The 20261-nt window shown below is 49.9% G+C and overlaps 1 protein-coding gene across 3 annotated transcripts in view; it reads left to right on the plus strand.

Annotated features, from left to right (window-relative positions):
• The first annotated feature begins 2837 nt into the window (after positions 1 to 2837).
• Positions 2838 to 20261, plus strand: part of ASAP1 (ArfGAP with SH3 domain, ankyrin repeat and PH domain 1) — a 355141-nt gene continuing 337717 nt past the window's right edge. The window contains exon 1 of one of the 3 annotated variants that reach the window (XM_057531792.1): positions 2838 to 3264. In XM_057531792.1, the coding sequence (XP_057387775.1) occupies positions 2855 to 3264 (410 nt within the window). In that variant the 5' untranslated portion in view covers positions 2838 to 2854. The remainder of the gene's footprint in view (positions 3265 to 20261) is intronic. The other 2 variants (XM_057531791.1, XM_057531793.1) reach the window with 2 other exon arrangements.

Here is a 20261-nt window from a genome sequence, read left to right on the forward strand (position 1 = left end):
CTACTGAAGCCTACGTGCCTAGAGCCCGTGCTCTGCAACAAGAGAAGCCATTGCGATGAGAAGCCCATGCACTGCGATGAAGAGTAGCCCTGCTCACAGAAACTAGAGAAAGCCCGTGCACAGCAACAAAAGACCCAACGCAGCCAAAATAAATAAATAAATAAATAATAAAATAAATAAATTTATTTAAAAAAAAATAAGTCACCGAGTCTATGGTATTCTGTTATAGCAGCCTGAACTGACTAAGATACCCACTCCCTTCTGATTTAGGAAAATTTCTAAATTTTCTGTGACACCCTGGACATACCTCTATAAGAGTAATCATCTCTCTGCTTTCTAAATAGAACTTTCTTGTCTTTCTCGGAGAGCAAGAACAGTTCATCTTTGCAGATCTATTGCCCAGAAGATTTTTGAGCACTTAACCAATGACTTAATGAATTCAAATTCACCTTGCTCAGGGCCCCGATCAGAGTAAGTGGTCAATAAATACAGGCTCCTTTGCTTTCCCTCCAACTCAGAGAGTTTGCCATCTAACTGAGGAGGGCACGTACCGAGCAAGCACAGAATGTGATTGATTCGTTCTTTATTTTATTTTATTTTTTAAGATTTATTTTATTTATTTATTTATTTTTGGCTGCATCAGGTCTTAGTTGTGGTGCGCGGGCTTCTCTCTAGCTGTGGCACACGGGTTCCAGGGCGCATGGGCTCTGTAGTCTGCGGCACGCAGGCTCTCTAGTTGAGGTGTGCGAGCTCAGTAGTTGTGGCGCACAGGCTTAGTTGCCCTGAGGCATGTGGGATCTTAGTTCCCTGACCAGGGATTGAACCTGCGTCCCCTGAATTGTAAGGCAGATTCTTTACCACCGGACCACTAAGGAAGTCCCTGATTCTTCTTTAAATGAATAGAAGTGCTGGGGGAGCATTAAGGAGGGCACAATTAACTGGGACTGTACCAATGAGACTGCAGTTATGTCGTCTGACAGACTTAATTACTTACAGTTTTAACTTTCCAGAGCCATTAATAGAGCCTCTGGTGCTTCTTCCATTACACTGGGCTTTCCCATTTGAAAGCCTCTCCCCCAAAGCGGAAGATACAGGGAGCTAAGGGACAGATTGAACCTGCTACTCTAACCTGGTTTACCTCTTTCATTCATTGGACATGTCTTTATTGAAGGTCTTGTATGGGCCAGCACTGTTCTTGGCACCGGGATACAGGAGTGATGCAGACAAGCAGCAGTCCTGCCCTAATGCAGCTTACCCACGCAGGGGGAGACAGATGATAAATAAGCAACCAAATAAACAGGACAAATTAAACCGTGACAAGGGCTATTAAGACAAGTAGAGCCAATGGTTGGGGAAAGCCCCTTTTGAGGTCTCGACTTCTGAGCTGTGAGCTGAGTTCAACGAACAGCCAAGCAGAGATTCTTCCAGGCAGAGGTACTAGCAGCTGCAAAAAGGGCCTTGGGCAGGACCCTGGACTCCTGGGGCCAAACCAGGAGCTTGTCCCACTGCTTCTGGCTACTGAAAAAGAGTTGCAGAAAAGAGACAAACTGGGTCTAAAACTGACATCCCGTCCTTACTTAGAGTTGGGGAGCTCATACCCAACTTTCAGTGCCTGGCAGGCTCATTTCAAATTTGGTTTTCATTCATGGGTACGTTGTTCCCTCTTCAAGTCAGATTGGGTTTCAAAGGAATTTGAGACACTTACAGCAAAACCACCAAGCTGCATCCTCCAGGTAGAAAACCCCTAATGTGGCATTTCCGTGGGAAGCCACAGTGAATCACTCCTGCTGGCCACCTAATCCAGGCCTGAATGGATGGAGATTTACTCTGGTTTTCTCAAACTTTGTAAAGCCTCTCCAGACTTTTTTTAACAAACACCCCCAGTGTCCTGACTCTCAGGTTAAGAGTAAAATAGCAAATTCTGTGAGGTTTGCTGAGTCTCAGATTTCACCAGAAGGGGGTCTGCCATAGCCACTAACCTTTTCCTCTGCAGAGAGCAGTTTCTGAAATGCTGCAAAGAAAAATAATCTCTGGGTGATAAGGAGGTTAATGAAGTTCCGAGGCTTTGTTAAGTAGGTATAGATGCACAGCACACCCTCCACCAGTAAAACCCTTCTTTCTCTGATATCTCTTGTGGAATAAAGACAATCATGGCTATCATTTATCTGAGCATTTACAGTGTGTCAGTCCCTGTCTAAACATGTGGTTTCCAAATCAAACCTAGGAAGGCGGTATGACCACCTCATTTCATATTTGAGTAAACGGAGGCTCGGAGAAGTGAAGTGACTTACCCAAGGTAACACAGTTAGAAAAAAGGCAAAGTCCAGATTCCAACCCGGGTCAGAGTCCAAAGTCCATACTGTTACTGTGCGTACTATTTCTATACTATCCCGACCCGGAAAGGTCCTGCCCCCTGGCACTGGGCAAAAAATGAGGAAATTAGCAAAGCGGAGCCGTGAAAGGGGGCAGCCAGGTAAAGTCATTTATTTTATGAAAAAATAGGGGAAACGGCCAGGAGATTGCAAGTTCATTCTTTGCAGGATGGGAGAGAGGCCAAGGTCCTTTCCTGGTGTCCGGGGACTTACAAAGGCACCTCCCAAGGCCAAGGTTTTATCGGGACAAATCCCACCCCTTCTACCTCTGAGCGAGGAGAAGGCAGGCCAGCGGGGGTGTGGGGCCGAAGGGGTAGGATGCCAGACCCCGGCCCAGCTCGCACGCCGGATTCGGGTGTCCGAGACCCCGCCTGCCCCGCGCGCAGCGTCGGAGAGCCAGCCCGCCGCCCCTCCTGCGTGCCGGCGGGCCAAGGGTTAAGCGAGGCGGGAGCCCCCGGCGTGGGGCGGCCCCCGGGCCGGGAATGCTTAGTCAGGATTCCGATTTCCTGTCGAAGTGTTTGGATTTCCTGAAGCCCGCGCCCTCCGCCGCCGAGCGGGATCGTCCGAGCCGCGCGCGTCGCTGCGGCCTCCTCCCCTCGGCACATGGTCGCCCGCCCCTTCCTGCGCCGCGCTCGGCTCCCGCGCCTCGCCGCCGCCGCCGCCGCCGCCGCCGCCGCCGCCGCCGCCGCGGGCGGGCACTCTGCGCTCGGGCAGCCCCCGGCCCGCGCCTCCCGCCCCGCCGGCTGCTCCGGCCGCCGCCCGCTTTCCGTTCCGAGAGCCGCAATCGGCCGGCCGAGGGGAGCCGGGGCGCGGGCGTCTGCGCTGCCGCCACCGCCGAGGAGTCGGCGCCGAGCCCGCGATGGAATAATGCCCAGCGGCCCGCCCGGTCCCGGTGAGTTGCGGGGCGCCTGGACGGGCTCGGCGGGGCCGCGCGGGGTCGCCCCGGGTCGTCGGCGCCCCCTGCCCGGCCCCCGCGCGGAGAGGCGCCGGCACGGGGCGCCGGGAGGGTCCCGGCTCCGTTCGCGGCCGGGTGCCCGGTGCGTGGGGAGGGCGCCGGCCGCGGGCTCCGCAGGGCCGGGCTCCGCCGCCCAGGGGGGTCTGCGCCCCCGAGACGCCGAGTGGGACGGGTGGCGCCGCGCCGGGGGTTTCGCGCGCCTTCCCGGAGAGGGGCCGGGGCCCCGCCGATGGGGCGCCCTCCCGGCCGGAGGCGCGGGCGCCGGCCGTGGCATTGTCTCGGGCGCGGCGGAGGAAAGTTCCCCGCCGTTTCGGGAACGGCCGGCCCGGCCCCGCGGCCCCCGGCCCCGGCTGGGGCTCGGCGCTGCCAGGCAGGCCCCAGGCCACTTAATTTCAGCGAACGAAACTTAAGGAAAAAATTCCCACTCGGGGGCTTGGGGTTTGTTCACGGGAAGATAGGGACGTGGCTTGTGTTTTTCTGCTTGTACCATTTGGGGACCTGCTGCATTTTCTGAGAGCAACGTGAAGTTTCAAAGAAAAAAGAAACTCGCTGGCGTCTGGTGTTCTGCGGTTTCCTACATCCCGAGAGTTCTTCTCGGGCATTCCTAAAGCGGTTTCCTTCAATAATTTATTTTTCCACTAGCGCAGGGGGATGGAGAGCCAACTTCAGACCATCCTTAGCGTGACCTCAGCTTTACCTGCACTAATCAGAAAGAACAAGAACTTTCTCCTACTTTTTTACCCGTAGACTCGGTCAGTTTGTCTTAGCAGAATGGATTCTGGGATGACAGCAGGGCATGGATTGCTGAGAAATGTTTGGGGATTGTAAAACATAATTCAATACTGAGGCCAGTTTTATCTCGCCATCAAACTTCAGCCCAAGGCCTTTCCGTTTTGCAGTTGGAGGAAGATGCAGGAAGAGAAGATGCAGGTCTTCTGGAAGCATCGAATCTTTGAGAATAGTTGTTTCAGTCCCTTCTTGTTATACAGCTGAGTGAGGCCTAGAGAGGTGAAGTGACTTATGTAAAGTCACGTGGCCAGGCTTCAGACTCCCCGTCCAGTGCTCATTTCACTAATGTCAGTTTATGGTCTGTCAGCCGTGAAATGTTGCGAAATATGCCTTCTTGGCATTATAACCTTCATCGTTTTAGTGCCCTCTCTTGTTCTGTCTTGTCTGTTATTGCTGCTATTTTTTGAGATATGCAGTTATCTGAAACTGTATATATATATATATTTTTTTTTTTTTTTTAGCTGAAATCTTGAGTGTTACATCTATTTTTTTTTTTTTAAACTTTGGGTTTATTTATTTATTTATTTATTTATGGCTGTGTTGGGTCTTCGTTTCTGTGCGAGGGCTTTCTCTAGTTGCGGCAAGTGGGGGCCACTCTTCATCGCGGTGCGCGGGCCTCTCACTATCGCGGCCTCTCTTGTTGCGGAGCACAGGCTCCAGACGCGCAGGCTCAGTAGTTGTGGCTCACGGGCCTAGTTGCTCTGCGGCATGTGGGATCTTCCCAGACCAGGGCTCGAACCCGTGTCCCCTGCATTGGCAGGCAGATTCTCAACCACTGTGCCACCAGGGAAGCCCTGTATATTTTGAGACAGAGTTAAAAGAAAAAAATTCCCTAACCCCTACTGTTCAGCTACTAAATGGATTTGGAGCTTCAGCCACCAAATGGATATGAAATATAAAATGGGTGGCTTCTTATATAGGAATGACTTTTCTCTATCCCATTCTTCTGTAAAAAATAGAAACTCCCAGGTCCAAAAAAGGGCAGTATCTTAGCACATAATGTACCGTATGATGTTCTCTAGACATGATTTCCAGCCCTCCTGTATCTTGTGAGCTAGGCAGCCCATCTATTTTTCTCCCTACGAGAGCTCCGAATGGCTGGTTTTTCATTTTTAGTATGTGATAACGTTGGAGAGAAAGGACTTTTTCTAAAGCTTGCCATTTGGTGAAGGAAGTTGAAATTCTCTCCACCTCCCCACTCCTTACCAGCCACAGTGAGCCAGATTTTGCAAAATCAGTCGAAGGCTTGCAGGCCCCCAAATGAGTGTGTGCAGACAAATGGGACCCTCCCTCACCCTTCCTGAGGACCCACCTCCCTGCGGGCCATCTGCATGTTGCACCCAGGTGGCTGAAGTCTAGAGGCAAGAAGGGAACCTGTATTACCTGGAACATTGTCGTTTCTGCATTTTCCCTCCAAGTTCTCAGTGGAATTTGACTGGATCCTGTGGCCCCATTCTCATTTTCCCCTCCTGTGTTTCTTCTTCCCACCTCTTTCTCAGCCACTCTATCTGCATGGGTTGGAGAACAGGTCTTTTCTATGGGATGCATGAATGATCCCCATGTAAGCAATAGTAACAGCGATCGCTAGCATTTATTGAGCACTTGCTATATGCCCTGGATATGTTACCTCCTGAGAAGTCCCAAGGAGGAGAGGGAGCTGCTTCCGGAACCTTGACCAGAAAGGACAGCACTTTTCAGATTCATCTGGAATTTGAGTCATTCTTTCATTCTTCTATTGCACATTTGCTAAGTGGCTCCCCTGTGGAAGGTGCCAGTTGCGCAGAGACGAATAGGACCCTGTGTTCAAGGCCTTCTATTTCCAGCCTCAGCTTTCAGTGTCAGCCTCGCACTTTCTCTTTCGATGAGTCAGTTCAGCAAGCCTGTACTGAGCACCTGCTTCATGCTAAGCATTGTGTGAAGTCCTGGTGATACAGCGATGAACAAGATAGGCCCGGTCCCGCCCTCATGGGGCTGGCATTCCATTGGAGGAGCTGGGCAAAAATAAAGAAGCAAGTAACTTCTAACAAATGAAAGATTGTGATTCTTGTTATCAAGGAAGCACACACAAGGGATCGACCCGATGACCAAAGTGAAGTGGGGTGGGGTGTGTGTGGGGGAGTTCTAGTTTTGCCAGGAAAAGGCCTCACTGAGGCTGAAGAATTGATAAGCAACTGGCCAGGCGGAGAGGTTGCAGGAGAGAGGGCGTTCCAGGCAGAGGGATTAGAATGTGCGAAGTCCTCTGTGCACGAAAGAGCTCGATGTGTTCCTGGGAGTGAGGGGAGTCGGGGGTGGGATGGGGAAAATGGCACAGGGTGAGGTTTTAGAGGGAGGCAGGGGCAGATCACACCGTGCTGCGGACAGTTCCCCCACCAAGTACAAGGGGAAACTTTGATGAGTTTAGGCTCAGGAGTGGGGTCTGATTGGCATTTTTAAGAGATTACTTTTACTGCTTTTTTATAAGAGTGGATCACAGGGGGCCGAGAGTGGAAGCAGGGAGACCAGTTAATAGGCCACTGCAGTAATAGGAAAGATGAGGGTGGCTTAGATCAGGGTGGAACCTCCATCAGTGGCAGTGGAGGTGGAGAGAAGTGAGTGCAGCCTGGTTGGTTGGATCTTGATGAAATTTGGTGATGGATTAAATGAGGGTGGGGCAGGCGGAAGGACTCAAGAATGACTCTTGGGTTCTGGTTTGAACAGCTGGGTGTCATTTGGAGAGACAGGGAAGACCTTGGGGAAACGTGTGCCTAGAGACAGGTTCCACGGGGGCCGTTCTGAGCTTGAGATGTCTGCGAGGCAACCAGGTGGAGATTTCAGGCAGACATGACTCTGGACCTCAGAGGAGACTTAGGGACGAGAGGCACCAACGTGGATATTATCAGCCTGCAGCTGAGCTACCAAAATGCTTGCCGGGACGTGTCCTGCTGTTTCATCTCTCTGAGGGTCTGCTGTGTTCTTCCTCTTGCCTGGGACTTTCTTCCTCTCTCCTGGGCTACCTCCTGCTCATCCTGTAAAATATACCTGTGTCTTTAACTCCTTGAAGGTGCCTCTAGCTCCCTCTCCCACTATCAGATCCCTGTGTTTACCTTCACCATAGTGTTCAATTGAAGTTACCTTTTTATAGTATCTTATATGTATGAAAAATTTGCTGCAGGGCCTGACATGTGGTAAGTGCTCAACAAATGTTAGCTGCCATCATCATCATCATCATCATTATTGATGGCAGTGATAGGCATATAAATAAAAATTACATTATATTAGGATCAGTCTAATGATAAGTGATGTATTAGTTTCCTCTTGCTGCTGTAACAAATTCCCACAAACTTAGTGGCTTAAAACAACACAAATTTATTCTCTTTCAGTGCTGGAGGTCAGAAGTCTGAAATGAGTCTCACTGGGCTAACCTCAAGGTGTGCTCAGGACTCTGTTCCTTCTGGAGGCTCTAGGGAACAATCTATTTATTCCCTTGCCTTTTCCAGCTTCTAGAGGCCTCCTGCATCCCTTGGCTCTTGACCCCTTCCTCTGTCTTCAAAGCCAGCAGTGTTGGTCCTCGTCCTTCTCATGCCGCCATCTCTCTGGTTCTTTCCTCTTTTCCACTTTTTTTTTTTTTTTTTAAATGGGAATTATTTATTTATTTATGGCTGTGTTGGGTCTTCGTTTCTGTGCGGGGGCTTCCTCTAGTTGCGGCGAGCGGGGGCCACTCTTCACTGCGGTGCGTGGACCTCTCACTGTCGTGGCCTCTCTTGTTGCGGAGCACAGGCTCCAGATGCGCAGGCTCAGTAATTGTGGCTCACGGGCCCATTTGCTCCGCAGCATGTGGGATCTTCCCAGACCAGGGCTCGAACCCGTGTCCCCTGCATTGGCAGGCAGATTCTCAACCACTGCGCCACTAGGGAAGCCCCTCTTTTCCACTTTTAAGGACCCTTTTGATTACATCAGGCCACCTGTATAATCTAGAATAATCTCCCTGTTTTAAGGTCAGCTGATCAGTAACCTTAATTCCATCTTCAGCCTTAGCTCCTCATTGCTGTGTAACCCATGTAGCCTAACACATTCACGGGTCCTGGGGATTAGGACGTGGACAGCTTTGCAGGCTGGTAGGGGAAGGTGTTATGGGGGTCTGGGGAGAGGCCTCTAACCCAGTGGGGGAGGGGAGGCCAGGGAAATCTTCCTGGAGGTAGTGGTACCCCGGTGGGAGTCAGTCTCTACTTGTAAACTCACTGCCCTCCCAAATGTTCCTTCCCTCATTGAGGTTTATTCATTCCTTCATTCAAGCTCTTCTCGATGCCCGGCTTTATGTGAGGAGTTGGAGTTGAGGATTCATTTCACTGTGCCTCCTTCAGGCTGCAGGCCAAATTGTTCACTCGGCAACCCAGGACACTCACTTTTCTCACCCCACCTCAGGATTCAGTTAAACTCACCAACCCATGAACACCCTCTCCCAGCCCACGTACCCCGTATCCACTCCCAGGAAGGGGTGGGGTCTGAGGGGGTCGGTCCTCTCTTTAAATGTCGGCTGTGGTTGATTTGCGGGCACAGTGTGAATCCCAACACATGTGCCTTTTGTACAGCTAAAACCTTGGGTCCCGAGCCACAGCTAGTGTCCCCAGCCTCAGCCAGCTCTGTCCCCAAAGCAGGCCACTGGCCACAAGAGAGATCAGGAGAAGGCGTGTGATTTGGTCAGGACAAATCCGTCTGAAGCATGAGGGGAAAAAAACAACCCGAGGGCCTGGCCTCCTGTGCTTTGTGGCAGGCGGCCCCATCTTCTGAGAATAAGGGCAACGCAGCACGATGTGATGTATAGCCACGTCGCTGTGAGGGGGTGATCAAGACCAGCTTTCGAACGTCTCTCCGTTATTTGGAGAAAATGGGCTCCTGCCCCAGATGCTCCCCAGAAACAGACAGCGTCCCGAGACCTTCAGCACTTTGGGGGGACCCCATCAACTCTGCTGGCTACCCAAGTGCCGGGTTGCAGAGAGACCGAGGTCCCTCGCTGCCTGAGCTTCCCCTGCCAGCCCCCATCCCTTGGAAATGCCACCAACTAGCTGGTCTTGTAATATTTTTGGCGTTTCCTCTTCTCTACCTCTCTAAGTCAGGAAATGCCAAAGTGCACTGAGTTAGAAAAACAGAAAAGTGAGCAAGCAACCTCTTTCCAACGGAGGGGTCCCAGGTGGAGTCTGGGTAGACCTGGGATAAAGAAGTGTGCCCGTCAGCGCTTCCCCCAGATGCGGCAGGGGTTCCGGAGAACCAAGCCCGTCCCGGTCATCGTGGGCAGAACAGGAAGGAGAGACGCAAGCCCGTGTGTGGTTTCTGGGGAATGGCTTGTCTGTCCCTCATCAGGGCTCATCATGAGTTTTTCCGGCAAGACTTCTGCCTTTATAGAACCCTGACTGTGTAATGATACTGGTGCCTGTTTCATTGTAGTTTCGCATTGAAATAATTATCCTTTCGAGTAGAAACACAGAGTGCTCCAGTAAAAGACTGTGATATATGCAACTTGCCCTCAAATGGTTCAGAAAATAATTATATGTATTTTCTGAATACATAAAAATTATATGTGAGTGAGAAAAAAAGGAAAAAGCAAATGGAGTAAAATATTAACCACAGATGAACGTGGGTAAAGGGATGTGTGTTCCTTGTACTATTCTTATTCTTGAGATTTCCCAAGGAAAAGATTTTTGCAAATGGAAGCGGGAGGAAAAAAAGAGGGCTCAGCATTCCATTGTGATTGTGACCTTGATAGATGCAGGATGGCCCAGAGGAAGCCAGAAGATTCTGGGGTCTGCTACTGACCCGCCTTCCCTCCCATCCTCACACTTTCTGTACTGAACTGAAATAATGTAGGAAAAGCGTCCCGCACAAGGAGTCCAGAAATGGGAGCATCAGTTGCTGCTATGCCGTGTGGAAACCTGTTTGCTGCTACGGTTGCCTCGCCTTCAGACTGTGTGTCTTGAGGGGGAGGGGTGGGGGGTCTGGGTTACTCCTCTCCTCCTCTTGTGCCTCTCCTCCCTCGAGCACAAGCAAAGGGCAGGCACTGACTGGGCAGGGAGGGGCTGAATCAAGTCCATTGGCTTCTGGTGCCCAACTGTGTTGCCACATTTGTTGGATTTTCTCATCATTGAGTTTTTATTTCTAATGACTCTCCATTTAACTTCTAGAAATTCTCTTTGGTTCTCTTTCAAATCATCCTGGCTTTTAATCCTTGGGTCTTACTCTTCCATGAGAATTTCTCATTCTTATTTCATATCTTTGTTTTAAACATACTGACATTCTTTGTTCAGATGGCCCTGTTATGTTAATACTTGAGGAGCCAATTCTCCCATTTCCTGCATCTTCTGATTTGTGGGGCATCGTGGCTCATACCCCACCTCTCCCGGGGAGCAGAAGTGGCTTTACAGAGCCGTTTTGTCCTTCAGCCGAGGCTCCAAGGGTTTCCTGAGTCCTGGGCACGTTTCTATGGTAGCTACTGGGCTCAAGACTTTTACCCCCAGTCCAGTGCTGTCTGTTGGACACTTCACCCATACTTAGGGCCTTAAAGTTTGCACAGAATCCTTTTTCTCCCCCATCCAGACCCTGAGGCAGAACAAGTTTTCTTGCCGTTTCTCTGTATTGGAGAGAGGAGTAGTTCAGGCCCACTTTCAAAAGAGGCTGGGACCCCTTTGGGGTCCTGGCCTTGTAGAGGGATCTCAGCTCTCGTGTCTTGTAGGCACCAACTGGAAGCCAGCCAGCTTAATACATTCAGCCTTCTTTTGCAGACAAGGAAGAGAAAGAACATTTACAAAAATTGCCATTTCGAGAAAAGAAAACCAGAATCCTTATCAGAACACTAGCAATAAGAAGATGTGATTCAGGGCTTCCCTGGTGGCGCAGTGGTTGAGAATCTGCCTGCTAATGCAGGGGACACGGGTTCGAGCCCTGGTCTGGGAAGATCCCACATGCCGCGGAGCAGCTGGGCTCGTGAGCCACAGTTGCTGAGCCTGCGCGTCTGGAGCCTGTGCCCCGCAACGGGAGGGGCCGCGATAGAGAAAGGCCCGCGCACCGCGATGAAGAGCGGTCCCCGCACCGCGATGAAGAGTGGCCCCCGCTTGCCGCAACTGGAGAAAGCCCTCGCACGAACCGAAGACCCAACACAGCCAAAGATAAATAAATAAATAAATAAATATTTAAAAAAAAAAAAAAAAAAGAAGATGTGATTCAGATCAGCAAGCACTTCCTGAGCCCCTCCTGTGTGTTCACCCTGCAGAGCCGGGGTTGGGGGACAGGCATGAGCTGGGCCTTAAAATGCCTTGTTCATCTTCTCAACCCCCAGTGCAGAGAAGACAGTAAGTATTTAGGAAGAAAGGAATTGTATGTACTGAAAAAGACAAACACGGATGCCGAAGACAGAATAAAATCATGGAAAAGAGGCACTGAACTGAGACTCAGAAGTCCTGAGTTCTAGTCCGGAAATTGATATTGACTAGTTACGTGACCTTTAGGAGCAGTCACTTAACCTCTTGGAGCCGCCCTTCCTCACCTGTGTCAAGGTGGTGGTCACTCTGTCCTGACCCTCCTCCCTGTCAGGTCACAGTGAGATCATGAATGTGGGAGGGGGGAACCACAGAGGGTAAGGGGTCTGTCTTGTCTTCAAGGCGGAAGGGACCACGTATCCTTCAGCGGCACCTTGTTTTGGAGACTCCCTCTGCCTCTCCTCCTCACCACCACGGGCACTGGGTTTTCCGGGGAAGAGCGGCAAGCATTTCAGGTCCTCAAAGCTTGCGTAGACTAAGGGGTTGGCGTCTGGGCAGTCGTTGGGCCCTGGGGTGGCTGAATGGCTCCTGTCTCATGTGATGTTCTTTCCCCTGGAAGTTCCACCCAGACCCCACAAATGAGGGCTGAGCTGCAGCTGGGAACCCATTCGGGACGGAGTTTGTGCACCGCGTTGCCTTCGTGATCTTTGACCTGCTGTTCTCTGAGGCTGCTCCTCTGGACGGTGGAACTCATGGTCTCTCTGGGGTTTGTCCTTTGGCCAGATCACTCTTTCATGCCTGAGTTGACTGGGTGGGTGTAGGTGGGAGCATTTGTCGTGAAGCAACGGGAAAACCACTGGACTTGGAATCAGTAACGATAGCGAATATTTATTGTATATTCATACACGTTGAGCACTGTTTTAAGCAGCTTTCCTACATGAGTTCATTAATCCTCGTACTAACCCTATGAACTAGGCGCTGTTTTTCTCCCATTTTATGCGGGAGGAAACTGAGACACGCACAGACTAACTTTCCCAAGGTCATGTACCTCATAGGTGGCGAGATTTTTTTTTTTTAATATTTTTCTTTTTCTTTTCTTTTTTTAAAATTAATTAATTAATTAGTTTATTTTTGGCTGTGTTGGGTCTTCGTTTCTGTGCGAGGGCTTTCTCTAGTTGTGGCAAGCGGGGGCCACTCTTCATCGCGGTGTGTGGGCCTCTCACTGTCGCGGCCTCTCTTGTTGCGGAGCACAGGCTCCAGACATGCAGGCTCAGTAGTTGTGGCTCACGGGCCTAGTTGCTCTGCAGCATGTGGGATCTTCCCAGACCAGGGCTCGAACCCGTGTCCCCTGCATTGGCAGGCAGATTCTCAACCACTGTGCCACCAGGGAAGCCCAGGTGGCGAGATTTTAAGCAAGGAGTCTGTGTTCAGTGCCCACACTCTTGACTGTGATGCAGTATTGCCTCTGAAGACTTGAATTTGAATTCCATGCCCTAATTCCTCATGTGGCCTTCGGAGAGTCTGGCCTTCACCTTTCTCTTAGCTTTTCTGAGCTTCTTCTTCTGTAAATGTTGAAAAAGCTTGCAGCCTTTTAAAAAAGGTGTTAAATAAAGCAATATATACAGAAAGTGGCTGAGTGCCAGGCACATAATCAGGTCTAAATAAAAGTGAGTAGGTTCCAAACGGGAGGAAAAAACAAAGAACAAATTCAGTTTGAAGAGTCTTCCCTGCACAAACTTTTCCTGCATAGCCTGTTCTGTGCCAGGCGCCTAGGATACAAAGGTGGAAACTCAAGGTCCGTGGGCTAGAATATCTTATAGTTGATTAGAAGAGAGAGATGTGAAACTGTTCATAATTTTGAATTGATGTCCGTCCTCACCACAGGAAAGTTATACAGGAATAGCCATGCGTGTGCAGGGAAGGGAGAGTGATCCCAGTGGGGTGGTCAGAGGAAGTTTTGGGGAAGAGGTGCTCTATGAACTTACAATCCCGGATGGGTAGGCGCTCAGTACATGGAGAGAGTGGGTATCCAAGGCTGAGAGTAGCTGGATCACAGTCTTTGTGATAGGAATGTGGTAGTTATTTTTTTTGGAGGCCTAAGGAAAACATTTGTTCAAGAAGGAAGGTAGAAACTCTCAGTTACTATACCATGGCATTCGGGGGTCTCTCACTGGAATGCAGGCATCCCTGCTATTTCCTCCCCTTCCACTGTCACGGAACTCCTGATCCAGAAAAGCAAACTGCGGTGTTTATAGACCTTCCAGTAATAGCCTTTTGCCAGTTTCCTCTCCTAGGACTGTTACTTCCTCAGACCTAAAATAGAACCGCTGAAGGGTGGAGATGTGGGATATGTGCAGATTAGACTCTTGAATGGTGTACTTTGGAGGCGAGCGGGTGAGAAATCGTAGAAGACACTGTTGGTTGCTTATCCAACACCCTTTCCCCTTCTGCTTTGCTGACAGAACATTGATCTTTTAGAAGCCCACCTTCCAGGGCCTTTAAGGGAGGTCAGTCCCAGCCCCAGGGGTGAACCACAGTGGTCTTGTCCCCCTTGGCCGTGATTGGTTTAGGCATGGGCATGTGACACAACTCTGGTTACAAAATATGCAGGGGAATTTGCTGGGAGGATGGGGAAATATTTTTCTCCATCTTAAAGGGAGACATTTAGAAAGAAACAGCCTCTCTTCTGCTATGGGAAATAGTAGGGTTGACATGTGACACCTGGCACTGTGGCAGCCATCCTGGGGTCATGAGGGGCCTTGCTTAGGGAGAACATGTTGAGTGTGTCTGAGCAGAAAGATGGAAGGAACAAGACACTGAATACCCTACCCTGAGACGATTTTGAGTTGACTTTTCTGTTACCTGTAGCCCATACCCACCAAAATAATACTAATACTCAAGGGAATGCCCACTTCACATGACCTCTAGATGATTCTGGGGCTACTATACGCTCCCCCAGTCACCCTATGCTTAGCCCACCATCCTGTTTGAAATCACCACTAACTTGTACATGTTTATGCCTTTGCAGTCTTGCTGTTTTTTCCACCCGAATTGCCCTTTCCCTACCTTCTCCACCAACCAAAAATCCAACTTACTCTTTTTTAAAAAAATTTTATTGAGGTATAGTTGATTTACAATGTTGTGTTAATTTCTGCTGTATGGCAAAGTGATTCACTTATACATATTCTTTTCCATTATGGTTTATCACAGGATATTGAATAGAGTTGCCTGTGCTATACAGTAGGATCTTGTTGTTTATCCATCCCATGTATAATAGTTTGCAACTGCTAACCCCAAACTCCCAGTCCTTCTCTCCACGCACCCCCCCCACCCCTTGGCAACCACAAGTCTGATCTCTATGTCTGTGAGTCTGTTTCTGTTTCATAGATAGGTTCATTTGTGTCGCATTTTAGATTCCACATAAAAGTGATGTTGGGCTTCCCTGGTGGCGCAGTGGTTAAGAATCCGCCTGCCAATGCAGAGGACACGGGTTCGAGCCCTGCTCCAGGAAGATCCCACATGCCGCGGAGCAACTAAGCCTGTGCACCACAACTACTGAGCCTGTGCTCTAGAGCCCATGAGCCACAACTACTGAGCCCACACTCCACATCTACTGAAGCCCGCACACTGCAACGAAGAGCAGCCCCCGCTCGCCACAGCTAGAGAAAGCCTGTGCGCAGCAACGAAGACTCAACACAGCCAAAAATAATAAATAAATAAAAATAAATTTATAAAAAAAAAAGTGACGTCATGTGGTATTTGTCTTTCTCTTTCTGACTTACTTTGGTTAGTATGATAATCTCTAGGTCCATCCATGTTGTGCAAATGGCATTATTTCATTCTTTTTTATGGCTGAGTAATACTCCATTGTATAAATGTACCACATCTTCTTTATCTGTTCATCCGTCAGTGGACATTTAGGTTGTTTCCGTGTCTTGGCTATTGTAAATAGTGCTGCTAGGAGCATAGAGATGCGTGTATCTTTTCAAGTTATAGTTTTGTCTGGATATATGCCCAGGCATGGGATTGCTGCATCCTACAACTTACTCTTTAAAGAATGGCCCAAATGCACTTTCTCTGTGAAGCCTTTCCTGACCCTTCTTGTTGTAATCCATTGTTTTAGTCTTCGAGCACCTATAACATTTGTTGCCCCTCCCACACTCCCTCCCCACCTGCACCCTCATTCTTTTTTTTTTTTTTTTTTTTTTTTTTTTTTTTTTTTTTTTAAGGATTTTTTTTTTTTCTATTTATTTATTTATTTATTTATTTATTTATTTATTTATTTATTTATCTATTTTTGGCTGTGTTGGGTCTTCGGTTCGTGCGAGGGCTTTCTCCAGTTGCGGCAAGTGGGGGCCACTCTTCATCGCGGTGCGGGGACCGCTCTTCATCGCGGTGCGCGGGCCTTTCTCTATCGCGGCCCCTCCCGTCGCGGGGCACAGGCTCCAGACGCGCAGGCTCAGCAATTGTGGCTCACGGGCCCAGCTGCTCCGTGGCATGTGGGATCTTCCCAGACCAGGGCTCGAACCCGTGTCCCCTGCATTAGCAGGCAGATTCTCAACCACTGCGCCACCAGGGAAGCCCGTGCACCCTCATTCTTTATTAGGTACCTACTGTGTGCCAGCTGTGCTGTTGTACACTGGCATTGTCCTTCCCGAATGGGGGCAGATGTGTGCAGCAGATTGTGAGCCAGTGTGGTTTGTGTGGTCCCAGGGGAACATAAGGTATCACCAGATGCTTGTGAAGGGGCACCTGACCCCACCCTACAGGGAGGGTCAGAGGAGACTTGCTACAGGGAGGAATCCTTGAGCTGAATCTTAAAGAATGAATAGGAATTAGCCAGAAAAAGAGTGGAGGGAAGAGAAGGAAGTTCCAGGTGTAGGGAACCACCTCAGCAAGGAGGTAGATGGTGCAAATAGCACGGTTTGTGCTGGGAACCGAGTGACTCATCATCCGTGAACCTGATAGTTCAGGTGGGATGCACTGAGGCCCGAGGGGAAGGCAGGAGCCATATCCTGAAGTTTGGACTTGACCTTGAGGCCATTGAGCCATTGAAGGCTTAAGGCGGGGGAGTGATGTGACCCTTGCCCTTTAGGAAGATGATTCTGGGTACCCTGGACTGAATGGGCTAGGTGGTGAGGACCAGGGCTGGAGGCAGGGAGGCCGTTCCGGATGCTCCTGTAGGAGTCTGGCAGCGAGGGCCCAGAAGCTGGAGAGGGAGAATGTATAGGCGGTAGCACTGGCCGGCCTGGGGACTGAGCAGGGGAGGGGCAGTGGGAGGAGGGAGAGCCGTTGAGGACACTGGGCTTTCTGGCTAGTTTCCAAGGCTGAGTCATGTTTGTGTCCCGCAAGACCGCAGCCTCCTCGGGCTCCTGGTCCTACTGTTCTCTGCATCCCTAAATGCTTGGTGCCAGGCTTCAGTGGAGGACGGATGAGGAAGGAGCGTGTCTGTCCCTCTCTTCTCTCTTCTGTTCCCCTCCCGCAACTTCAGCTCTTGGGTTTTTGTTTTGGTGGAACGGGAAGTGAAGCTGTGATGTGGTTTTCCTGGTGTCCTGGCTTCCCAGGTCTGAGCCTTGAGAAGAGGGAAGACTTTCTTACTGCCAGTGGCTCACTGCCTTCCTTTGTTATGCCTCCCCCGAACCAAACCGCTTCTGCGGAAGCCTGTCCCAGCATCTGCAGTCCAGCCCCGTCTGGTCTGTGTGTCCTCACAGCTCCTGCCTCAGGCCAGGCTTCCGCAGGATCTCCCCTGAGTCAGCCAGCCCTTTCCCAACTCACTGCCCTGCCCTTAGTCCATCCTCCAAGCTGCTGCCCGGGGAGTCTCCTTAAGACTTCACTTTGGGGTCACCCTTCTGCTTAGCAGGCTCTGGCCCCCTGCTCCGCTGCCTGGGCAGTCAGATGAGGAAGGAAGCAGCCTGGACTTTTCAGCTGCTCCGACCGAGGGGTCAGCCCCGGCTCTCGCTTACTCGCCGTGTGCCCGGGGACAAGTCGTGCACTTTGCTGAACCTATGTTCAGCACACACCCCTACACACACACCTACCACACCCCTATACACACACACCCCTACACACCCACACCCTTATATACATACCTACCGCAATTCCTACACACACACACCCCTCTGCACCCACACACCTAAACACACACCTACCACACACCTACACAACCCCTACACACATATGCACCCCTACACATGTACCTACACACATACACACATACTCCTACACACCCTCACCCCTACACATCCCCATACACACACACACACACTCCTACACACACACACGCACAGACACACACAGACTTTCTTTGTCCCCTGCATTCTTATTTCTCTCGGTGAGTCCTTAGTGCCCGCCCCACGGTAGACCATATGCTTAATTTGTGTTTGATGAATGAATTATTCCTTCATTCTCTTTTAGCTTAGAGTTTGACGATCTCTTTTTTGATAAATTTGAGAAACTCTTTCAAGTTGTGCTTTAAGGACCGGAAGGAGCAGGGCGCTGGCGCTCGGGAGGCGCTCACACGGGGGAGGAAAGGAAGTCAGGACTGGAGCGCAGGCTTCCGAGTCCGCTCTTCCCATTGGCCGCCCTGTGCCTCCTGGGTGATCGGGAGCCACCTGCTGGGGCAGGTTGTCAGGGGTCCAGGAGGCACCACCCTGAGAAAGGGTGGGGCCCCACGCACAGCCGTTATATACAACAGCAGATTTGAGGGTTTGCATAAGCAGGGCCGCGTGAGCCAATCGGTGAAGGACACGTGTTTTTCTGAAAGAATCTTAATGGACATAGCATGTGTCTGTGTGGGGTGTTCTCATCCTGGAACAAGTTGAGAGTTGGTTGGGGTAAGCTGAGTTCAGTGATGATTTTTTTTTTTTTTTTTGAGCTCAGTTATCTCTTTATTAGGAAAGCACCAACACCACATTCTTGGAAATTACTGGAATTTTATTTGCCTCAGGCTTATGACTTGCAACCAAAGACATTGTACAAGGAAAGCAAAGATTAAGTACATTTTAGGGAGAAGGAGATGATACACCTTGGTAACATAGGAGATAACGTTGCTTAATTTTTTTGCTCTTGATTAAAAAAAAAGTTTTGTTGAAATCGCTATTGAATGTTGCAATCTATATAGTGTAATGGAGTGATGATATTTTAAACTTCTTGTTTGAAAGTAACAGTGCTGAACATTTGCATGTGGGAATCCTGTTGGAGCTGAAACTAAGTCTGTGGAGGGTAATGCATCGTCAGAAACAAAGCTTCTGTGGTATAGACGATTGGCTAAGAGTTTGGATCCTGGATTTAGGTTGAATCCTAGCACAGCCCCTTAGTGGCTGATCTTAGAACTTGCTGATCTTGGATCAAGTTCAGAGCCTCTCTGAGCCTCAGTTTTGCTACTTGTCAAATGCAGTGAATAAGACTTCCGTCTTACAGGCTTGTGGTGAGAACTCTATGTAATAGTACATGGAGAGCAGTGAGAATGGTGCCTGGCACGTGGTAACTGGAAGTGGAAATGTGAGCTGTCCTGATGATGATGATTATTAAGGGTCAAATTGTGTCCTCCAATAAAGCTGTGTTGAAGTCCTAACCCTGAGTACTTAAGAATGTGGCCTGATATAAAAATAAGGTGTCTACAGAGTTAGTCAAGTTAAAATGAGGTCATTAGGGTGGGCCCTAATCCAATATGACTGGAGTCCTTATAAAAAGGGGAAATTTGTAGACAGAGACCGACACACAGAGAGAGAAGGTAATGTGAAGACATACTGGGAAAAGGCAGCCATGTGACTGGACGATGTGTCTATAAGCCAAGGATTGCTGGCAACTACCATGGTCTAGGAAGAGGCAAGGGAGGATTCTCCCTAGAGGCATCAGAGGGAGCATGGCCCTGCCCACACCTTCATTTCAGAACTGTGAGAGAATAAATTTCTGTTGTTTTAAGCCACCTAGTTGTTGGTGCTTTGTTATGGCAGCCCTAGCAAATGATGATGGTGATGGTGATGATGATGGTGATGGTGATGGTGATGATGATGATGATGGTGATGATGATGATGGTGATGATGATGATGATGGTGATGGTGATGATGATGATGATGGTGATGATGATGATGATGGTGATGATGATGATGGTAATGATGGTGATGGGGGTGATAAAGCATCTGGCCTGAACACTGACCAAAAAGATGGTCCCACGTGTCTGACTACAGATAGGCTTGTGGCATTAATTCAGCGAACAGTGGCATGGTTGTACCTTCCAATTCTGTATTCTAGTGGTGCCTCCAAATGGCACTTGTTGAGAACTTCCTTGGTGTTACACTAGGAGCAGGAGATTAGAGGGTGGTGCTCCCAGGCTAGAGGCTGAGACGGACACTGAAGGAGTAGCTCCTCAGAGATCGAGGTGACGTTCCATCTGCTGCATGAATGTGTTGAGAAGGGGCCCCTAGAGGGGCCCTTTGGGGTCGAGGGCAGAGACTTGCACAACACAGGACTGTAGCCATGGTCAGTGCATGCCAGGGGTTGGAGAAGCATTTGTTCGATGTGGTAGTTGCCTAGGGCTGGGGAAGCAGATGCACCTTGGGTCTGGAGGAGTGAGAGGGACAGGACTGAGAAGGAGGTTGGCCTTAATCCTGAACCAGGAAGGTGAGATCCGTGGCTCTGTGCTTTGCGAAGCATCGGGGCTCAGCTATTCCTCCCTCATCTCTGACCTGTGTCCCGGCCTCCCTGTGCAGTACATTGAAAGGAAATTCAAACCGGAAGGAAGAAACACCAAGTTTAAAGGATGGAGAAGGTAACAGCCTGAGTCCTTCCGTGTTGTACAGACAGGGTGTTGTGGTAGAAAGAATGTAAACTTGAGCATGGGATGGTCCTGGGGCAGACTCCTGGGGGGGAACTCCTGCTCTGTCCTTTGCTTGAGACGCTTGGGCAACTTACATTCTC

This window comes from Balaenoptera acutorostrata, chromosome 17 (assembly GCF_949987535.1).
Source record: "Balaenoptera acutorostrata chromosome 17, mBalAcu1.1, whole genome shotgun sequence".
NCBI classification, from domain to species: Eukaryota; Metazoa; Chordata; class Mammalia; order Artiodactyla; family Balaenopteridae; genus Balaenoptera; species Balaenoptera acutorostrata.